Raw genomic sequence first — 23,986 nt, forward strand, 5'->3', positions numbered from 1 at the left:
TTAGGAGGTGTGGCCTTTGTGTCTCCTCACAGCAATACAAAACCCTAACTGAGACACATCATTTTCTTTCCTCTTATGAGATAAATAATAACAATTATTCACTATGTGACTGCACTGTAATTATTTAGTAGTTCCACTACTGATAGGAAATCCAGTACTTCCATATTTTTACCTGAAAAACAAAGGAAAACAAATAAACTGTACTGAATATCTTTGTAAATGGTACACATCATTTAATTTTTTTTTTTTTTTATGTAAACTCCTCAAAACGAGAAGGCAGAGTCAATTTCACATTCTTTTCCCACCTGGGGAGTATTTTTCATCCACAATCTTGACATCACTTTGTGATTTAAATCTTATTTTCTGTTTCCAAGCTGAAGAATGGCTTTCCCACATGACGAAGATTTGGATTTTCCCTCCCTACCCAATTTGATATTTACAGAACTAGTGCTGGGGTTGGGGATTTAGCTCAGTGGTAGAGTGCTTGCCTAACAAGCATAAGGCCCTGGGTTTGGTTCTCAGCTCTGAATATATATATAAACTAGTGCTATTAACAGGTCCTGGTTTAAGAGACTAGAGGTGACAGGACACTGATCCTCTGAGATAAGATGCTCTGAAATATTGATGGTTATATTATATTTTAGTTCAGTTTTTCCTCTCACATTGCTCTTAGAACTAAAAGCTCTTAGTGGATATACATTTAAAATCTAATAGAGAGAACCCATTATAATGAACAAATATAAATTTATTACCTTAGAAAATTTAAATGTTCTAACATTTCATACATCTTAAAAAATAGAAAATGAACTCTGAAGTGAACAATTTGCAAAGTTCACTGAGGTCTTTTAATTTGTAAAACCAATAATTTAAGTAAATAAATAGAAAATTCAAAAGAACAATGATTGTATGCAGACTTTAAATCAGTATATTTGTGTGTGTGTGTGTGTGTGTGTGTGTGTGTGTGTGTGTGTGATTCATCTTAGTGTCACTAATGTCCATAAAGGTCTATATAGTTAATATTAATGTGGAGTTGTGCCATATGAATTCCAAATCTTAATACACTTTGTTTTGTTGCATCTAAGGGACAGATAATGTTTCAGGCACAGGGTGAGTAAATTATCACCTCCTTCACTGCTTTCTCCAAAGGAGGCATCATTCTGCTTCACAACCCTGCCTTTACACATTAAATTTTGATGCCCTTCAACAAACTGGCTATAAACATCTTTAATATAAACATATTAAAGATATAATCCAAATCTCATAAAAGCACCACTACAGATGCAGTTTTGATAATTGCCAGCCATCTTCTGTATATTTGAGTTTTTAATTAAATTATAACCATAGGAAGCTGTTTGTTCGTGCTAATTGCAGACTTCACTGACCGCTACACAGGAGCATGAGACATAGTACAATGAAACTTTTAATTCAGTTTTCCTAGTTGCCTCATTTATTATTTATATTTTAATGTTAATTTTCTGTTTATGTAACTTAAAACCATTTTTACTGACTTTATAGCTAAAAATTTACACTGCTATTTAGTTCTTTTACTTAAATTGCAGTGTGTGTGTGTGTGTGTGTGTGTGTGTGTGTGTGTGTGTAATTCAAACAACCTTAGATGTCATTTCTTAGCCAAAATCCATCTTTTAAAGAAGGCATTTCCTCTCACTGACTTGTAACTCACCAAGTAAGCAAGGCAAGGCAGGTACCTGCCCATCTCTAGCTCCTCCATACTGGATTGCAATTGTGTGCCACCATGCTCATATTTTTTTCCATGAGTTTCCAGACTCTAAGTCAAGTCTTCATATTTGCAAGGCCAGCACTGGACTGAATGATGCTCTTTCACAGGTCATTAACAATTTGTTTTAAATAGACTCACAAGAATTATATGTATTTAGGGAATATAGCACTTTGTTTTAATACATGTATACAATTCTTAATGTGCAGATTACACTAAGTGGCATGTTCAATACTATAAATAATTATTTTGAGTTGGAGAAATTTAACATTTTCTCTATCAGCTACTTGGAAGTACACAGTTGGTTGTATTAGTTAATGTACTGATCTGTAGACTCTTAGACCTTCTCATAACCAACTTCACTGTTAAAGCCATTAGCCACACTTTGCTCAGCCATTCCTCCTTTTCTGAGCTGCTGTTACTATTACGTATGATGCTCACCTTTACTATTCTTTATGGAGAAATAACATATAGTGATATTTTATTTGTACTGAAATGTGATTTTATTTGTTTATTAATAAAGTTGCCTTGGGGTCACAGCAAGCCATAGCAGAATCTGCTGGGTGGTGGTGGTGCACGCCTTTAATCCCAGCACTTGGAAGGCAGAGCTAGGCGGATCTCTGTGTGTTCAAGGATACAGCCAGCATGGCGACACACACCTTTAATTTACCCAAACTCATCAGCTAGCCTGATTATAATTATAATAGCCAGAACCACATCCAACCTACAGGCTTTGTTTGGGCCACATACCCTCTGTGCAGGCTGGACCTATAAAATCTTAACAATATGCCTGCTTAAATAAAACCAGTATAATGGCAACACCACTTGATATTCCAATGTGGATGAAGGAAATTTCACACTGCCCCTTCCCTTGCTGAAGAGCTACAGGCAATTAATGGGTGCTAAGAACGGGAGATTCAATCTTTCCCCAGGGCCAAAGTCCCTAATTGATTATCCTGTACTAAATGCTTAGCCCTAAAAATCATATATGTGTGAGCAACAATATATAGACCCAACAGGTTGTATTTATATAGGTTATACACATTAAAAGACACAATTAACAATGATAACTATTAAAGAAAAAAAGAGGTCACAAATTTGAAATGGTTGGGGATCATTAGAGAGATTGGAAAGAGAATTGAGGGGATTATATAAATCCACTACTCATATACGAAATTCTCAAAAACATAAAAATAAAAAAAAACTGTCTAAAGTAATATTATTTGGAGATTTACCAGTTTGGAATCAGGACATCTTCAATAGGAATAGGCCAGAGGAGAATCAATTTTTATACCACTGTGATAAAACAGTTATTTCTTTTGATTTCAGTGTTTCAGTGTGATAACTGTGGCATGCTTGGGTAAGTACGAAACACAAGACTCTGTCTTCAGAAGGCCATCAGCCACAGCCTCCCCATCCTGTTCCCACACAGCTCTTCTGCTCCCTTTCTTGCTTGGAATACAGAAGAAAAAGGAAAGCTGAGAGTTCGTGGTTAAGCCACCCACAAGCAACGTCACAATAGAGAGAAATTCTAGGGTGACTCAAGAATATACTGTGAAACACACAGGAAATGATATTATGAAAGCTATTGGAAATTCTTTCAATGGTTGATTTCACAGCTAAATAAAATATAATGCATTCATTCTTTCCTTAACTTTATCTCACCATCTGGCATGGAAAGAGAAATAAGCCAGTGGGATCTCAAGAGGAACTCTCTGTAAGTAAGAAAAACTGGAAATGTCATAAAGACACCTTTATGGAAAATAACAGTATAGGCAATGACTCTTAAAATAATCAGATTCAAATGGCAAACACTTAGCAGGAGCCAAGCGATGGCAATGAAATCTAGGAAAGTAGATGTAAAGTAACATGTGTGTCCCACCCTCCCCACTGGCATTGGGGGAGGATTTTACCTACAGAACTACTGCGTGTGGGCTAGCACATGCCTCTTTGACCCTGAGATTTAATTACAGATTCTGAACCCAATACACTGATGCCAGGTTTTAATTCGGCTATTCAGTGTCTGTAATTCTTAGCAAGTTAAATACTTCTGTTTCCTCCATGAATGAGTTCATAAAGAAAACATTGATGGGATGGCGTCTGACCCATATTGCTTCCATAGATAATGTGAGCTTATCTACCAAAGACAAAGAATGCTTTCCAGAGGTGAGCTGCAGATGGAGCCTGAGCTGAAGGGTTCTGCTCCCTGGACGTTCTCTGTGCTCACCTGTACTCCTGCAGGAAAACTTGGTTTTGTGGTCGCACAGTCGGATGGTACCATTGCAGCCCTTTTCATCGCTACCATCTTCACAATCTTTTTCTCCATCACAGCGCCACAGATCCGGGATGCAGTTTCCACCAGGGCGGCACTGAAATTCATTCCCAGTGCAGCCAGCCGGAGAGTGAACTTCTTAGTTTTAAGTGAAGAAGGAGAAAATGGGGCAAGATAGGAGAGAAATTGTGATTTTACTGTCGTTTTGTAAATAATAATCTCTTTGGGTAATATTATTATGCTAGAGAAATTATATATTTTACTGTAACAGCTATGGAATGCTCAAGCATTTCGAATCTACTTTACAAACATTAATAATTAAGAGAAAATAATATTTGCTGTCTCTGGCAGATTTCCTAACGGTTTAGATAAATGAGTAAAGAGGTTGTGTGGATGTCTTACTGTTGTCTTAATTAGTACCTTCAGGTACTGTCTTTGAAGTACTTTCTCCACATCATGTAAACAAAATCTTCTATTGATAAGACTTTGTTTGATTTTTGACATTTCTGGAGTAACTTCTTTCAAATTACCAAGAAAAAAAAAAACCAATGAAATAATAAGCACTTTGTGACTAAGAAAACCTTTAGAAAATAGTAACAGAGAATTTGAAAACAAAGAAACATATACAGTAAGTAAAACAGCTTCAAGATGCAAGTTTTCATTTCTACAATCAAAACAGAAAATTTCAGGGGTGAATTTAATAATATATTGTGTGTTCAAATTCTATTAATGAAAGTAGTGCATATAATACCCACATACACTACTGTCCAGCCTGTTGATAAAATGTAAATTAAGTATCACAAAGAATAAGGGAATATAAACATCAGGGCATAGACATATCTCATACTATAACAACTGAACAATGCAAGTATAATCAATTTCTTAAAGTTTCAAAATAGTTAATATCCTGAGTATATTAACAAATATTCCCCAGCACTGTTCTAAAATAAATATATTCACATATATTTGTGACTAAAGTTTTAATGTAATAAATTAATTGTATATCTGAAAAGATCATTTAATTTCCCTGTGCTGACAATTATTCACCTACTTAATTTCTTGGCTTGTTAATGATATAAAGTAAGGATTTTAGTAATAGACTCACTTAAAATCAAAATTCTGATGTCACTAAAGCAATGACTGGTACCTTGAGATGTCCTTTTGCCCACATGAAGTGCTTCTGTGAGGACCACTTTTGCTGTTTGTAAATAAGTATTTTAACTACATTATTTGTTGTTCCTTCCTCTTGTGGTATAAATAGGTAATGTTTGTTGTTTTATTTAAGAATTTTCAACTAAAATCTTTCAAGTGAATTAATTAAAACTAGGGAAGGCTTGGTGTGGCTTCCAAAGAATTGCTGGAGGAGTATATGTTAACAGTGCAGAGGTAAGAAAAGTGTCTACTAAAGCAAGGACAATAGTCAAGGTAGTACAGAACAGGGATTCCAGTCTCCACATTTAAATCCCTTCAGTATGCTCAGACATATGTTTTTCATGTGTGAATCCTGCTCTATGTCACATTATTCTTTTCAGCATCCACTACCTTCTTGTATACACTTTACCTATTATTGTCTTTGGCTGTATGAGAGACTGAATTTCTAAGAAAAACAAAACTGCCAAAATAAACTAAAACTGTATCTTCTTTTAAGAAACATCATGGTTAAGTATTATAGTTTTATGAAATTGCACTTATATGTAATATTTTATGTCATTAAATATCAAATACTCCCCTCAATCTATTAGCTACTCAGCACTTTTGACTCTCAACAGAAGGTAATACTTTCCACGTTTTTTAGCATTTGCTCCTACCCATTGTCTCCCATGCTCCATTACAGAGTCCCAACCCTATACTGCACAGTAACTATGGTGGGCTGTATAAAGCCCAGTGTGGAAATGAATCATTCATCTGCTTCATTTCTTCATTTTACTTTGTTAAAAAACCAAGGCCCTGGGTTCGATCCTCAGCTCAAAAACAACAACAACAACAAAAAAAAAACAAAAAAACAAAACAAACAACAACAAAAAACCCACTTATTGGGATTGGGGATTTAGCTCAGTGGTAGAGCACTTGCCTAGCATGTGCAAGGCCCTGGGTTCCATCCTCAGCTCAAAAAAAAAACAAAAACAAAAACAAAAAAAAAAACAAAAACAAAAACAAAAAAACACCAAATAATTGAATAAATGACAGTTCTTAGAAAAACACAATATTAATTTTCCAAAAGGCATGTAGATAATAAGTGTCAGTGATAGCATCTGCAGCAGTGACTTCTCTGCCCTCTTTTATCAGCATACCACTTTGAAGGCACTATTCTAAAAGGGTTTTGGTCGTGAAGAGGCTCAAAGATAAAACAAAACTGACTTATACAGAAATCAAGAAGAATATGAAATCTTATTTCCTTTTTATATTTAAGTTAACTAAAATTCAGTCTGTTTTTTCTAATAAAATTTAATATTTATTTTACTCTTTTATAAGGTCATGGGAGAAGTTAGTTTTTAATGAAAAGGTCTGTAAACTCTATATTGCCTCAGACAGTTTAGCTTTCCTAGGGTTACTCCCTCAGCTGGTGGCCAGCTAGCAAAAAAATATAGAAATATCTAAGGAATCAGAAACTGTAGGTAGTGATGCCCATGGCCTATGTATCAGGAGAGAAGGAAACATGGAGGAATATAATAAATTATTGTATACCCAGGAAAATACATATATGGAAAAATTAACAAATGTGATGAGTAAGATGAGTGAGTTTCAATAATATCATTGACAGCAGGATGGAATGGCATAGATCCATTATGCTGTGCTAAAATGTCTGTATTAAATTGGAAATGTCTTGAATAGTGCCTTTGCCTCACAACCATTATGGAATTGTGAGTAGCTAGTTCTTCAGTGTTCATTTAAGCTACCAAGTAGGAAGGAAGAAAGCAATACTCTAGGAGGCCCATATCATTCCTGAAAGGAATATACTTTATCTCACAGATTTGGATTCACCATCTCCATCACTTTCATCTGAAGGGTAGTGACCAACTGGAGATATACTACAGCTGTCACTCATTATTGCCAGAAAACACTGAGTTGATTATAAAACACTAGTTAAGAGTTTGGATCCAAAATGAGTCATAGGAGCCAAATCTAAAATGTTGGGGGAAGCTATGAAAACTTTAAGGGAAAAAAATGTTTTAGCAGAAAGAATAGGATCAGGCAAAATCTTAAAGCAAGAGTTAATTTGAAGCACAAAGCAGTAGGAGTTGGTAAGTGAAGTTAGGTCTGAAAGATTAGGGACAGACTCTTGTGGGCATTTATTAATAAACATGGCAAAATAAATTCAGTGATATCAGTATTGGTGATTTTGAAACACTGGAGTAATGGTAACATAATTCAGTTCACATTGTGAATTTTCTCTGGCTACTCTTTGGGAAAATGGATAGTTGACGGCTTGAATCAGAGTCAGATAACACCAGTTGTTGGACTGTCTAGATCCAAATAGCAAGCACGGCTTCTGCTTCTGGACACATTTCCCAGGGTGGTGGACACCCAGATAAGTGTGCAGTTGCCAAGCCGCATCATAAATACTCATGGCAGGAGCAAGCACTGTGAGGACAGATAAAAACCAGCCTAGCCTTAGAGGTCTCACATGGGCCATTCTTATGAAAAACACAATATAGGAGTTCTGAATCCTATTTAAAAATCAGCCAGAGGGAAAAGGAAGTGGGAGGAAAGATTCTTTCCTTTGGTGTTTCTCTCTTCAGGTACCCAAGATTGAACACATTCTCACATGTTAAGAATCATTCTACCACTAACCTACATAAGTGGGGATCAAAGATTTGTATTTTTAAGCAAAGCTAGCACAATTAGTAAAATTGTGTGGAGTGTTCAAGCAGATGTGTGAGGAAAAAGAAACAGGTGGGCAGGGCCCAGACCTAGAAAATCATTTATGTCATGCTAAATGTTGACATTTAAGCTGAAAGGAAGGAGGAAATAATACAAAGATACTCAGTTTGATTGGCTATGCATTCCATGTCGATAACTTCAGGAATATTTACATAATAGATAGGAAGAAACTTCTATTACTTGTAAAAGTGTGTGTGTGTGTGTGTGTGTGTGTGTGTGTGTGTGTGTGTGCGTGTCTGTGTAGAATCAATATGCACACATTTATACATCTATTTCATCTTCTTGAATACTGGTTTATACTGAATCACTTGCCTTAGTAAACACAAATACACACAAACATTTGCATTTTTTCATTCCTCCTCTGCTTTCTCTTCTTACATCATTAAAACAACCTGAAAAGAGCCCACAACTATTCTCAGCCATTTAGGTATTCCTGCTTTCCTTTCCTTTAGATGGATTTTGGGGGTTTAATTCATTCCAACTCTCTTGCCAAATACAATCGAGTTCTGTTAACAGTTGCTGATTCTCCTCTGTGGAAAGAGCAGCATCCCTCAGAAGAGCCCACAGCGGCTGCTCTAACATTAGATCCAAACTATGTGACTCCCCTGAGTCTTGGCTTCCTCAGCTTCAGGGCTTGGCACAGTCCATCTTTGTGCTGTGGTTGTCTCAGTGGAGTGCTCTGGTTATGGCTATGTGTTTATGTGCCCGCTCACGCTGTTTTACTCTTGTGTTTCCATGTTGCTGATGCTGGTTATTATATTTTTAACTAATGGAATTTTACTGTAGTTTTTACCCTGAAGCTATTTAAACCAAGCATACAATTTGGGAAATCTAGTAGATAAATAAATAAATATACAGCCCTGGAGGAAATGTAGCAACTGATGGGAGAATTTATCTCAATATTTAAATGAATCCGCTGTGACTAAATATTTGCAGTTGGAAGACTAGCAACTCTAGAAGAACAGAGAGGAATTGCAATTATATATGTGTGTGTATATATATATATATATACACACACATATATAATTCTTGGGCCTAGTAAGTATGCTAAAGTCTTCCTTGCTCTCAGAGGAAAGAGAGTATAGGGTTGGAAATAGGATGAATAATTTAAAATTTGAGGCCAGTCTGGAGAGTTATCTTTTATTGGTTTAATGGTTTTTATGCCCTAGCTTGCTATCCATTGTTCACTACTTGGAAAAGACTATGCTGCCTGAGCACCTAGCACGTATCATTCTGCCTGGGCCTGCTTTTTTTCTAGATTTTCGATTAACCCTTATGTATTAAATATTCCCTCACCAATAGAAGGCAGTTGTTCAAGACTTACTTTCTATATATTTTTTTCACCATCACAGAAACCAGTACATAGCAAATAGTCACCTCACCTTACTTATCAACAGATGGAGAAGACTTAGCTTGTCTGTACCTCAGGGGAGCTTAGTTTTTCCCCAAGAATGTTCTCTCTCTGTCTCTGTCTCTGTCTCTTGATTTTGCTCTCAGATCCTGGGATGCCTATGCTCATCCTCCATCTGTACTGGGTAGGGTCTAGCTTTTCTTTTTAATGTGTGACCCACTTCTAACTGAGTGCCACCTGATTTATGACACCATGAACTAGCAATAAAGACTCTTATAATCTAACTGAGGCATATTCACCTGGCCTTGGTGACTGACTGATAAAAGGCCAAGGTCTGGTGCATTTTCTGGTCTTCTTGCCATATTCATTTTACCTCCCTTTTCTCCTGATCACCTTCACACCATTTCAGGACACAGGCTTGATACTTTGTTTTAAAGCAAAACAAATACCTTCGAAACCTTCAAATGCAGTGAGCAAGGGAGATTCACTTAATATAATGTGTGATGTGCTTATCAAGACAATTCAATACTAAGGGAAAATAATATAAAGATTTCAAATTTTGATACATTTATTGTTCGTATCAGTTAAAAGGGCTGAATAGGAAAGTATTGAAAGGAATGCCCAGACACAAACACATTGCTTTTATGTTAACACATAGACATAATCACACTCAAAAACATGAGATAAAACTTGCAATCCACATTTAAAAAAATGATTACCCTAAACAGTTAAAAGAATATTGATATTAAATATATAGAATATTGGGCTACTTCATATAAAATTCATATTAAAAATAACTCTACCATAATTATTTCACACAGAATTTCAATATAGTAGAGGTGATAAGCTAATAAATAAACAAAATGTGACTAGAATGTACTAGTCTGCATGCAGAATTCACTTTGTAAGTGATTGAGATATCCAACTTTCCAATCATTGCTGAAATTTACCAATCAATTTCATAGGTATATATAAAATATTAATTAATTAACTAACATAAATTGCCCCCATATATTTTCCATTTGAAATTTAAATAGCCTTACAAATTTGCCTATCTTATTTTAGGAAAATGTTCAGTACAAAAAAAATTAGAACAAAGGTATTTTCTAACTTTGTCTTTAAGGATAATGCTATTTGCAGAGGACTAAGGAGATGTTGTACTGGGTGATTTTGTGTGTCAACTTGACACAAGCTAGAGTCATCAGAGGAAGGAGCCACAGCTGGGGAAATGCCTCTTTGGGATCCAGCTGTAAGGCATTTTTTTCATTTAGTGATCAATGAGGGAGGGCCCAGCCCACTGTGGGTGGTGCCATCCCTGGCTGTTGGTCCTGGGTTCTATATGAAAGTGGGCTGAGAAAGCCATGATAAGCCAACCAGGAAGCAGCTCCCCTCCATGGCCTCTGCATCAGCTCCTGCCTCTGGGATCCTGCCCTGTTTGAGTTCCTAGCCTGACTTTCTTCAGTGATTAACAGCAATAATGAAGTGTGTGAGTCAAATAAATGCTTTCCTTCCCAACTTTCTTTTTGGCCAGGATTATTCATTACAGCAACATGTTTATAAACATGTCTTGGTATTAAGGCCATTTACTATTCTTACAGAAGACAGATTCAGTTCCTAACATCCTTATGGAGGTTCACAACCTCCAATTTTAGGATACATTAGGTCCTATTCTTACTTCCATGCATTTACACACACGTGGTGCATGGATGTATATGAAATCAAAATACTCAAACACGTAACATAAATAAATCCCTAAAAAGGAAAGAATATGCCTGTGTACACATATATGAGACATATATGCAAAGGAGGGACAGAAGATATTTTAAAAGTCTTACTGGTTTACCTCTTCCTATTCTGAGCCTCTCCTCCTCTGCATGGTACTTTGCCTTTGCCTTGTAAGTGTGATATTCTATGAAACATAAGGATAGAGTTATGCAAAACAATTTGTTATTTAGAATATAATCTACTACTTGTACTCTCAGTGAAAGGCAGGCAAGCTACAACCTGTGGAGCAAATCCAGTATTCAAATTGTTCAACAGATCAAGTTTTATGGGAACTGTATTTGTTTTATTTAGCTACTTTCAGGGCTGGGGAATCTGTGCTCATTGTCATGAACAATCTTAGGGGTACAAAGGGATGATGTCCATTGTTACATTATTGCTCTCTTTGCTTTCATGCTAAATAATGAAATGGGCAAGGATTAAAATATTTTCAAATAGAATTTGAACAGAAAAGGCTTCCCAATTGTTTTAATTTCTGATTATTGTTCAGAGACCATCGCTTTCAAATTTGTATTTAAAAATGCATAACATTAAAAGTCTTTATGATGAAATTTCATGGGGGCCGTGATTATCTATGTGAGGACAGTTGTGGTATTTAGTGTATGACTTTAAATATCAGAGTAGTTTCTTGATAGGATTGTGGTGGCTTTGATATTGAGAATAAATAAAATCTAGTTAAATTTTCATATAAATAAGGAAATAAATGCTGACAGTTCAAGCAGTCTCTGAAGGAGTTAAAAGGCTATTTTAGGAACAATGTTCCAGCTATTAATTGCTTTACTACCATGACATTATGGACACTACTCAATCATTGACAACTGAATTACTTATTTTGTAGATTGCCTTTTTTTCTTTTTTCTTTTTTTTTGTTTGCTTCCTTCTCAATATCTGGTCTTTCTCTCTCAAGAACTGTAAGCCAGTGCAACATTCGAGAAACACAACTTGATTAAGCCATAGCATGAGAGACCAGAAGCACAACCTGACTGTGGAAAGCAGAGGACTCTGGTGGTTAGTGCTTTCACTTCTCTTGCAAGAACAAGACACAAGAGGAAGCCTGGCCCTCCTGCCGTCTGTTCATTCTGGCTGCTAACCATAGTGTCTGTCACACTGTGTTACTCTGTCTTCAAGACACATAAATATTCTCTAAGTACAGAAGCTATATTGACTTGGAACAAGTATAGATTCATTCATTAACAATTTTCTGCAGAGCAATGATGAGAATGATAGACTTCCTCTTTAGCAAACAGTGTTCTCATTACACACAGTACATTTATCCAATTTATTTCAGTCTTCCCAGTAAAAAGAGTGTAGATTCTTAAAACTATCTTTTCTTGCCTCATCTACTGTAGATCCACAGATATTTCCTTCCTAACCTCCTGCTCCCCAATCATTGCTTTATTCCAGGTCCCAAGACCATCAGGGACTTACTGCTAACCCAAAGGCCACTTCTGCCAGGGAATCAGAAATCAGATAGGCTGAATGCAGATCTCCACCTCTCTTTCTGTTCCTCCAGTTCCAATCCCCCCATTCTTAGCCCAAATTCATAGCAGAACAATTTCTATGGTCTCCTTTCTCTCTCTGAGCCTATCCTCAAGAGATTACAAAGATCTTCTCTTCCAACCTTCCCCAAACTCATCCTAGTATCCCAGCTGCTAATACCAGCAGGCATACCTTGTGAACAAACCAGCTAAGCAGCCCAGGGAAACAGGTGAGCTAACTGAAGATCTTCAATACTTCCTCCAAATCCACTTCTCCAGTCTCTCCATATCTTTGCAGAGGAATACCTGTTGCAGCCTTTCTTCCCCCTCTGCTCACATCTCCTGTGGATCCCACAGACCTTCCTGTTTATTCTCCCTGTCTCTACTTGCAGCTTTATCCCAGCACCTAATTCCTGCAGACACTCCATGCTAACCCACAGACCACTCTGGCCAATGAAGCAAGTAGATTTTCTGTAGTTCTTTTCATGTTCTCCTACAGTGATATTTTATTTGTGCTAAAAAAAAAATTTTGTATGTTAGAAAATAATGTTGCCTGGGGATCAGAGCTAAAAGCAAGCCATTTAACAGAAGACCAGCAGTGGTGTCACATGCCCTTAATCTGATCACATGGCAGGCAGAGTCTTCTGTGTGGTTAAGGATACAGCCAAGCAGTGAACCAAACCTTTAATCCTAGTACCAACCCTAGAGATCTGGAGGCCTGTATAGACAGGCAATGATGAGGAAATCATGTGGTTGGGTTTAGAGCCAATGAACAGGTAGAACAGAAAGGCAACAAAAAAGACATGTCACACAGGAGAAGGTCTCTTTCTCTCTCAGGGGAAGGACAGCAGCAAGTAAGCAAAAGGCTATTCACTAGTGTTCTGATCTCTTGTATTTGACTCTGTGTTTCTTATTTAATAAGACCATTTAGAATTTAATCTATATTCTCCTTGTCCTCTGAGTCCAAACCCACAGTCTCATACCTAGCACTATAGTAGACCCTCTATGGTGACCTCTCTTCACTGTCTGACCCCATTTCAACGTGACAGAAATAAACAGATCATGGTCAAACACTCAGCTCTCTTTCCTCCTATGAACCCTAGTCTATCTCCATTTCTTAGTGTCAGCTCTCAATACCCAGAAACATATTTCATCTGGAACTCCCAGTGGGCACAATTATCTATTCCAAAGAAAGTTTCCTAGGAGACAACAGGTCCATTGTACTCTGAAAATACAAAGAGGAAACTCAAACCATGAGAAAAATATCCTAAAAAAATACAAATCCAGAAATCAGCACTTAAACCTATATCCCTATACCAGATGCATAAACACCAACATAAAACACAATCAATAACAACCAGACAATATATTTCTAAATAGCTCAGTTATCCTAACAAAGCAGGCCCTTATATTCTAATGTAGCTGAAGCACAAGAAAAAGAACTTACAATCACACGTTTGAAGGTCATAGAATTCCTTAAAGAGGAAATTAAATAAATCCCTTAAAAAATCCAAGAAAACACAAAGAATGAAAAGAAATGAATAAAATTGTTCAAGACCTGAGAATGAAAATAGAATCAGTAGGAAATACAAACTGAGGGAATTCTGGAAATGAAAATTTAGGAATTCAAACCATAACTACAGAGGCAAACTTCATCAACAGAATGTAAGTCATGGAAGAGAGACTCTCAGGTGTTGAAGATACAATAGAAGAAATGCACACATGTGTCAAAGAAAATGTTAAATCTAAAAGAGTGTGTTGCACAAAACATCCAGAAAATCTAGAATACTATGAAAAGACTAAATGTAGCAGGAACTTTAAAGAATCTTGTTAATAAAAACAAACCTGGAGGCAGCTATTGGGGTGTATGCTGGAAGATCAGAAAAGAAGAACAAGCCACAGCCACCTCACCTCACCAGTTCCTCAGCTGACCCTGTTTCCTCAGGCTGGAAGCCTCTGGGTCCTCATCCGAATGGGTCTCAGCTGAACTGCTACTCAAAAGCCTGAAAGCTTAACCAGCCATATGCTTCTAGTTTCTGGTCCTTACGCCTTATGGCCTTATGTACCTTTCTGTTTTCTACCATCACTCCCACAACTGACACCCACACAACTCATTGAACATAGTAAAGTTGAGCTGGTACCTACACAGTGCCTTCCTCCCTTTATTCTAGTCTCTTGGGGGTGGGAAGGTACTCCGCTGGTGACCAAAAGAGAAACATGGACACCAACCCAGCCACAAAACCTTTGACCTACAGTCTGTCCTACCTACAAAAAAATGGCAGGGCAGTGGTGGCATAGAACTTGTGGGGGTAGCCAACCAGTGTCTTATTTGATGTAAGGCCCTATCCACAAGATGGAACTCATACCCAGCACTGCTTAGGTGACTAAGAACCAGAGACTATATAGCCCAGAGACCTAGGGTAAATCCAAATACTCCTGTTCTTATGAAGAAATGAAAGTGTGATTAAATGACCCCTAATCATGTTCTGCTATACTCATATATCAGTGCTTTTTTTTTTTAGTCATGATCAGAGAAGCTTCCTCCTTCAGCAGGTGAAAACAAATAACAAATAAATAAATAAATACAGAGACCCACAGCTAGACATTAGGGTGCGGAGGGGCGGGGCAGGGAGGGAGACAGACCAACAGACCTTGGAACACTCAGCTCTAAAGAGGATGTCCCCATCAAATGCCTCCCCTCATAGCTCAGGGCACCCTGTGGAAGAGGAAGTGAAAGGCTGTAAGAGACAGAGGTGATGAAGGACACCCAGAGATCAAGGCCTCCTGAATCGACTGAGCAAGACTGATATAAACTCACAGAAACTGAAGCAGCAAGAACAGAGAAGACACAGGTCTGCATCAGTTTAATATTTCTATGGGACTCCTAAGAATGTGAATGAGAGGGTCTCTGAGTCTTGTGTCTGCCCTTGGTCTCTTTTCAACTCTTTTTTGTTGTGTTGTCTAGCTACATGTGACAGTTTTTGATTTAACATATTTTATTTCTGTCATGTCTTTCTGTTATCTCTTAGAAACCTGTTCTTTTCTAATGAGAGACAGAAGGGGAGTGGATCCAGAGGGGGAGGGGAATGGGAAGGAACTGGGAGGAACAGAGGGAGGGGAAACTATAATCAGGTTACATTGTTTGAGAAAAGAACCTATTTTCAATAAAGGGAAGAAAAACCAAAACAGTATTTTTCTTATTAATTGAATGAAAATCCTTGAGCTTCTTTGCTATTGGTGTAAAAGTGTTTGCAGTATTAAAGTTCAAATGAACTTTAAAGATATAATTTATCTTGGAAAATAAACAAAGTTTTCCTATGGATAAAATCCATTAGTAATTAACATTGCTTTGATATCTCAGTGTTAACATTTTCCAAGGAAAATAAATCAATCTGTGAGAGAATAAGTTAATCCATGCAGTTCATATTTCAATGAAAAGAGTTGTAATGTTTCTCAACAATTAGGTAGAGATTAAATTTACATTGAATTGTATTTTGTGAGGAAATGATTTATACTTTCATTAAGATGAAAAGTAAAAAATAATTACTATGACTTTTGTCAATACTTGATTTGCAAATTCCGTCATATTTAACATCAATACTTAATTCTCAATAGAATATACTAAGAATTACTAGCACCGTTTTTATTCTTTCCATCCGTGCATCTTACTAAATTTATTTTTAAAAAAAGTCAGGAAAAGGTACTGGAGTAGGAAACAGCAGTAACGGGTCTGCCTCAAATGACAGTTGTAAACACAACTCTCTCCCACCCAGGCTTGACAGAAAGCCTGAAGGTTTGGCAGCAAAGCTTAGATGCTACATTTTGATGCAAGTGTGGAAACCCTAGGTAGTTCTTCTGAATCCACCGTGGAAGGGGAGAACTTGCCCTCCCCTCAGTCTTTCCTAGATAAAGAAATCTAAAGTTTTTTACAAATCCCAGTTCAATTTACATAACTTCAGGATGTTAGGTAGGCTCTCTAAATCACAAAAATAGCAAGAAAGAGAATAAAGAAATGTACCCAAAAGAGAAAAAAGAAATTAATTTCAAGGTTTCATCAGAAAACAATAACACAAAAGGTTAGTAGTGGAGAAATTGAGGTGAAACTTGCTGTAATAGATTTTAAGAAAAGAAAAGAAAAAGACCTCATCAGCTTTAAATCAGCAGGCAATATACAAATGAGCTCCCACATGGCCAGACTCTAGGTCCTTCTAAGTTAGATGAATAAATAACAGAGACACCCTTACTGTGCTGCTGTGCTGCTGTGGGCTCTGAGAAGGTGCTCTAGAGATGGCCAGGAGGAGAAGTTTGTGCAGGTATAGGAACAAACATTTTCAATATTTCATTTCCCACTGAAAAAGTTAGAATTTTCGTTTTAGTCAAAATCTGCTGAAAATATTTCCCTGATTCAAATGCATCAGCCTCAACATATCTTACACATAACACTAGCTCTTTACACATTTCAAAGGGGTAGGATTTTGTTTAGATGAATACATGTCCTTATCTATGAAACAAAATGATTCAACTCAATGATCTGTGATCTTCTCCCAGCTTCCTAGATTTTTTTTTATGTCTATAGAACAAACCTCTTATGACAGGAATACATTTTTTTGGGAGAGACATTAAAATTGTCTGTGTAGGAATGTCCACAGCTGTTCCAGTTGAATGGTTCCAGAATCGATTTAATAAGATGGATTGTGAGGGATAAAAGAGATTAAAATTTAAAGGAAGGTCAGACATGCTTATTGCTACTGTTTAATATAAAGGTCAGAGTCTGTAGGGCACCCACTGAGAATTTCATTACAGTGGCCTGTAGTAAAAAGAAAGGTGTTTCCAACTCTCATGTTTACGTAAAACCAAGTATATCATTCAGAGTAAGACAGTAATTGCTTGAGAATAATGTGAATGTTAATTCACATAAGGTTAGAACAAACAGAATATGCTCAATAACAATCTAAACAGCTGGATATAATAGAAATGTGTGATCTTTATGAAGAACTCAAGCTACTATACAAGTACCTTGTTCTTGTGTATCATGGGTACTGTATGTCTTTAAAAAGTCAGAAATACAAAGCAACTGGAGATCATTCAGTCACCAGCATGTTAGTTTATTTTTTTGCCACCATTTTATCAACAATTAACTTTTCTCATTCATTGGTACTTACTTCTTAGACAGTAGATGCAAAAATGATTTCAAATGTTTAATACCATATAGAAATCATAAAAACAACAGATAAGAGAAATATCATGTGCTTTTATTTTATTGAACCCTGAACTGAGATTGCCAGTAATTAATCTATAAGTGAAAAATGATAATTTACTAAAAAGAAAAATATGAGCAAAATCAGATCAATACATGTAATCTTGTATATCATTATATATATCCCAGGATCTTGTATAGCATTTATGTACATCCCAGGATATCACTACCCATAAAAGACACAATAAATATGGCATGGGTTCTGACAAGATAAAAAAAAATTTGTATCGCAGCAATAAAACTTATATTCAACAATTATTTACTGTGCAGTAAATAGTACCCATGGCCACAAAGGTAGCAAGATAAGCTGAGATTATTCTTTCTTTGTACAATTTGGGAACAACAAAGGCATGAGATGAATGAATTATTGAGGAAATGGACCAAAGGAGAGAATAATATGTTTTCAAAGTAGGAAAAAGGATAGTTAGATCAGAATACAAATAGTAAGTGTGCAGAGGAACATGAACATGTGCAAGCACATATATTAGCAAATTACATGATTGCCTAATGGATCAGATCAAACATTACTGACAATAAATCAACATTGAGGATTCATGAATATATCATTTTTAATTTGCATTTGTACTGTGTTTGCTGTATAAATAAGAGATCACATGTCACAGAATCAATCATAATATTCATTTAGTACAGCAAGGTAATAAGTATTTCTGACAGCCCTAGAAAAGGCATTAGAAACAATGGCAAAGAGGCATGATCATCTAAATGTCCCTTTAAAATGTAGAATGCAAATATTTTAAAAATATTTAAATTACTTTTAAGAAAAAACTGCAAAGTGTTGGTGAAATATAAACTTGGAAAAACCTGTCACCTCTTCTATTATAAATATGCTAAATTATTGGATAGCAACTTTAAAATATTTCAGAGGAGACTAACAGAGAAATAACTATGTAAAGTATTAGCAGTGTCTTACACCAACCAAAAAAGTTGAAATAATGTTCAGATTTAGAAAAAGGAATTGGTATAATGTTACCTAATTTAAATAAATTAAACTGTCAAAGTAAGATCAAAATTATTTTATGCATTTGTATTTATGCATATCAAGAATATCCAGAGTCCTTATTTGACTATTTCACATACATAGTTGTACATTTCTAAGAAAAGCTGGATCTCACTTTGACAGTATGTCTTTATCTGTTGTGGTAGCTTGAATGAGAATGGCCCTTGTAGGCTCATATGTACACCCAGTTGGTGAAACTGTTTGGGAAGGATTAGGAAGTATGGCCTTTTTGGAGGAAGTATGTCACTGGGGATGGACTTTGAGTTTTGAAAAGCCCACACCATTCTCTGTTAGTTCTCTCTCTCTCTCTCTCTCTCTCTCTCTCTCTCTCTCTCTCTCTCTCTCTCTCTCTCTCTGCCTTATGCTCTTAGTTACTGCTGCAGTGCTATACCTGCCTGCCTGTTGCCTGCCTGCTGCTTGCCAAGATGGTCGTGGATTCACCTTCTGAAACTGTAAGCCCGCAATCAACTCATTCTAATAAGTTACCTTGGTCATGGTGCTTTGTCACAGCAATCAGAAAGTAAATAAAACATCTTGTAAACCACCTTTGGATATGAACCTTTTGGTACACAAGTAAATGGCCATGCTTGGCCTCTCAAGGACTTCCTCCATACTAAGTTCTGAGCCTAGCCAGTTCTAAAAAACAAACAAACAAAAAAACAAAAAAATTGACTCATCGTTGCCCCAAATGCAGGCCAGCAGAGAAGACCCCAGAGGGCAGGCATCCCCAGCAACAACCCCCATCAGACCAGACCCTACATTCTACAAGACCCACTTCCTGTTCCATACCCGCCCATCCACCTGAAATGTCAGCAGCTCCCTGAGAAACAGAATCTACCTGCTCTGATTGGACCAAGAGCTCTGATTAGACCAAGAGGACCAAGAGCTCTGATAGGAAGAACAAAGAGCAGCTCCTGAAACACAGGCACTGCCAGCACAGAGTGGACCAAGAAGAGCTCCCTCAATTACAGACACATCTTGTACCTATTGGAGGAAGAAATGGGTAGATGCCATTGCAAAAATACATAAAACAACATAAAGAACAATATGGCACCACTAGAAACTAGTGGTTCTACAACAGCAAGACCTGAACATCACAACATAGAAGAAACAGGAAAAAGCAACCTTAAATATAAATTTAGGAAGATGTTAGAGGCCTTTAAAGAGGAAATGAAAAGCTCCCTTAAAAAAAACTGAGGAATAGACAAACCAAAATTTGGAAGAAATCAAAAAAACCCTTAAATAAAACCAAGAAAAGCAAATAAACATGTGAAGGAAGAAGCAGTTCAAGACCTGAAAATTGAAATAAAAACAATAAAGAAGATACAAACCAAGGAAATGCTGGAAATAGAAAATATGAGTGAACAAACAAACTACAGATGCAAGCATAACCAACAGAATGCAAGAGGTGGAAGAGAGAATCTCTGGTGTGGGGGATACAATAGAAGAAATACAGTCATCAATCAAAGAAAACACTAAAGTCAAAAATTTCTTAACATAAAACGCCCAGGAAATCTGGAACACCATGGAAAAAAACAAAACAAAACAAAACAAACTATTCACCTAGGACAACCAAAAATAACAAACATACTAAGGTCATGGTTACAGTAGAAGAAATAGGACCGAGCAAAACATAAAGTTCAATTGAGTTGATGAGAGATAGGAACCACATCAAAGAAAGTGATAGAAATCTTGTGAATGATTTTCCATGACAAAATTGACTCTGTCTCTCTGTGTCTGTCTGTCTGTCTGTCTGTCTCTCTCTCTCTCTCTCTCTCTCTCTCTGTGTGTGTGTGTGTGTGTGTGTGTGTGTGTGTGTGTGTGTGTCTGTAACAACAAAGCTTTATGAAGACACTGTGTTCTTTGACTACAAGTAGTTAAAAAATAAGAAACCAGAACAAAATAAAATTCAGAGACAAAGGGATAGATGCTCATGAACACAGAAGAGAACTGTTCTGTTGTAGTTGCAAATCACATTGTCATGAAAAACCCAACATGGCCATGGAAATACTTCCTTTCTGAATGTGTTGCCTGAGAGAACACAAACTGAATAAGAATTTTATGAAATAGAGATTCTATATGAAATATTCTGATTGTGAACTGTTCTAATCCTTTGAAAAGAACTTGAGTCAAGAGGTGCTGAACCATATGCTCTGTCTTCCAGGAAGTGCACAGCAAAGTGCTGAGCAATTATTTGAGGAATTTAATGAGCTTTGACAGCTAGTCTTTAAACTCAAGCCAGAAACTCCTGCTCTTTCTTCCACAGCAGGTTTTGAAACTGAATTATGTGACTAATTGTATCAAATTTCTACCTTGTCACTAGTCACACAAGTCTATAGATATATCATGTGGAAGTTATTATCTTATATACTTATGTCAATATTATTTCATAATTTCTGTACCAGAATGTATAATCAAAATAATAGAGGATGAAAATAAAGGGATTGTTTTGTCCTGAAGCCATCTTAAATGTCATCTTTACTCAATTGCTGTGCCCAGTCCTCATCATGCAGCATATTTTGTTATAGAATCCTTGTACAGTTTACACCTTAAAACTAAAACTGAGTCAGTTCTCTAATGCTTCCTGAAACATGTCCATGAATCATATAGATTATCTCAATCATTTCCTTAGTGTTCTACCACATAAGAAGACCACACTGACAGTTTGGCCTTTATAGTAATATGTGGGGAAACTGAGTTGCTGTGAAAAACTAAGGCTATTAACATTGAAATGTCTCAGCAGGGCAGTGTTGACTCAAGACTTTAATCCCAGCACTAGTAAGACAAAGGCAGGCAGATCTCTCTGAGTTCAAGGCCATCATGGTCTACAGAGTGAGTTCCAGGACAGACAAGGTGGTTACACAAAGAATCCCTGTCTCAAAAAACAAAACAAAGCAAAATTCAAATGTTCCTGATTGTATGATAATTCAACTTGAAATATTCTTTAGTGTCTACAAGAGGCTATGGGTATCTGTGAGGCTGAAATACGTTTTCAAACTTCTTATTGTGTAGTAGTCTCTTTAACTTGCAACAAATATACATAGAAAAGAGGGATAGGATCTTGTTTCTAGATGAAAATAAATTAACTTTGGGGCAATTTATCTTTTATAGCATATTATGGGGCACCGCCAGCAGGCCACAGATGCACACCCTATGAGAAGCCTGAAGAGACATCTGTGAGGAGGGCAAATGAGTTAAACTGCAGTGCATTAATGAGGTGTCAATTACCCTCTAGATGAATGCTTCAAATACTTATTAAAAAAGGAAAAATATCTCCATGCAATTATTTTCTATGCCTGTTTAGAATTTAGAATTTTCATTTTACATATTCTTACAAAATAAATACATTGAGAGAAGGAAGGGGAGAAAGACAGAAGAGAGTCATGGGAAAGAAAAGGAGAGAGGACATGAGGTTATGGCATAATGGAGAATAAGAGACAGATAATATTTAATATTAGCTCCATCAATAATTCAATATCCCCCTGATTTGAAGACAATTAAATTCAAATGTCCACATGAAAAATTTTCTTAGTAATTTTCTGCTTCCTGTCTAGTTTCTATTTTATTCACATCCCCCCACCAAAGAAAACCGTTATGAATCATGTCAAGACCAACAACATGAGTACTTACGTTTCCTTGCCTCAGAGCTCAGGAACATTGAATAGTCATTTTTGGATCAGTGTTGTGATTTTCATAATACAGGCCAAATAAAAATGTATCAATTGGCAAATTCACATAAAAGCCAGGGGCCTTCTTTTAAAACCTGCTATGCAGAGTTAGCCACAGTTTCCAATGACAGAGAGAACACCACATGGAATAAAATTCTTGAGACACTAACAGTCACATGAGTTCTCAAATGTTTGGAGAAGACAGATGTGTCTATTAGGGAGAGCCTTGGAAAACTAAGCTTCCACAGTATAAATGAGTCTCTAGATTTTACTACCTTAAAGCATTTTATTGTTCACCCATTTAAATGTCACCTATTTAAAGAGATGCTATGGATATTTAAACATTTTAGTTAGCCCTTAATACTCAATATTTGTGGAATTAATAAATAAGTTATTTTAGTAGAAATTGTCAATTAAATGTTAAAGATGACAATATTATTGCTTTAAAAGCTTACACTTTTCCATGATTCCGCTATTGTTTTTTAATGTACTGGTATGTTGATGGTAGATTACATTTTTCAAAGCAATGCATTCTATTGACAGGGTCTGCTTTGTCTCAGATCTGCTGAGAACCATAGTCTTGGACGCTCTGCTCTCTTTCATTTTATTTTTGGTAGTCAATCAGCTGAAATGGGGGAAATTAGACTTATTGCTAAATGCTTAACTCAAATCTCAGGGAAAGATATGTGGTATAATATCAAAACAAAACTATATTTTTATATATTTCTTTTTCCTCCTTCAGATACTTTAAAATTTGTATAAGGTTAGAATCATTGTACCAAAGCCTTTAATGAATATAGAAAGCAATGGGCACAGAAATCAATCAAGTAGTGGACTTCACTGAAGAAACCAGAGAAAAGAAAGAAAAAAAATTAAAAACAAAGGTCAAAGGTAATGTTATCTTGTTCTTTATGTGTATTGTTTTGTGATGAGCAATTAGCTTGTGATTTAATAATACACTCTCAATAGTTTATTTATATATCAATCTATCATGATATTTCAGAGATTTATAAAATTACTGACCCAATTTGGTGCAATTGACATGTGTTTCATCGCTGAAGTCTCCACAGTCATTGTCACCATCGCAGGCCCAATGCCCCGGGATACACCGGCCACTGAAACATCTGAACTGGTCATCAAAGCAAGAATGAACACAGCCCACCTCATCGCTCCTGTCCCCACAGTCGTCATCTGGAAAGAAACCTGAAAGCTAGTAAAAACTAACTTTGAACAACATTTTTTCTTACATTTATAACATTTTCTGTGTAGAATTTGCTTATGATTTTGGAAAAGGAAAGATACATTCATGACCAACATTTCCCATGAACAGTCAATAAGTCTCATTTTATACTGACATTACATCTCTTCAGGTTTAATAGCAAATGTGGAACCAAGAGAAGGAAAGCACTGACTTTAGATTTTCCAGCTTAAAATTTAGTTTGTTTATGAATAACTAACCACCCATTAACTGCCTCTCTGCCACAAGGGTTAAGAGGAAAGTTGTTACTATGGGACTGTTTTAAGTGATATAGTGCAGTAGAAT

At 36.4% G+C, this 23,986-nt stretch overlaps 1 protein-coding gene across 7 annotated transcripts in view; it reads right to left on the reverse strand.

The window, feature by feature from the left end:
- The window catches only part of Lrp1b (LDL receptor related protein 1B), a 1,919,409-nt gene that overhangs the window by 724,171 nt on the left and 1,171,252 nt on the right, over nt 1-23,986 (reverse strand). For 4 of the 7 annotated variants that reach the window (XM_036183002.1, XM_036183001.1, XM_036182998.1 and 1 more), the window contains exons 20-22: nt 23,467-23,634; nt 11,084-11,149; nt 3,963-4,142 (exon numbers count right to left, since the gene is read on the reverse strand). In XM_036183002.1, coding sequence (XP_036038895.1) covers nt 3,963-4,142; nt 11,084-11,149; nt 23,467-23,634 — 414 coding nt within the window. Of the gene's footprint in view, nt 1-3,962; nt 4,146-11,083; nt 11,150-23,466; nt 23,635-23,986 lie in introns of all 7 variants that reach the window. The other 3 variants (XM_036183003.1, XM_036182999.1, XM_036183000.1) reach the window with 2 other exon arrangements.

The sequence above is a fragment of the Onychomys torridus genome, chromosome 4 (genome assembly GCF_903995425.1).
Source record: "Onychomys torridus chromosome 4, mOncTor1.1, whole genome shotgun sequence".
Lineage (NCBI taxonomy): Eukaryota > Metazoa > Chordata > Mammalia > Rodentia > Cricetidae > Onychomys > Onychomys torridus.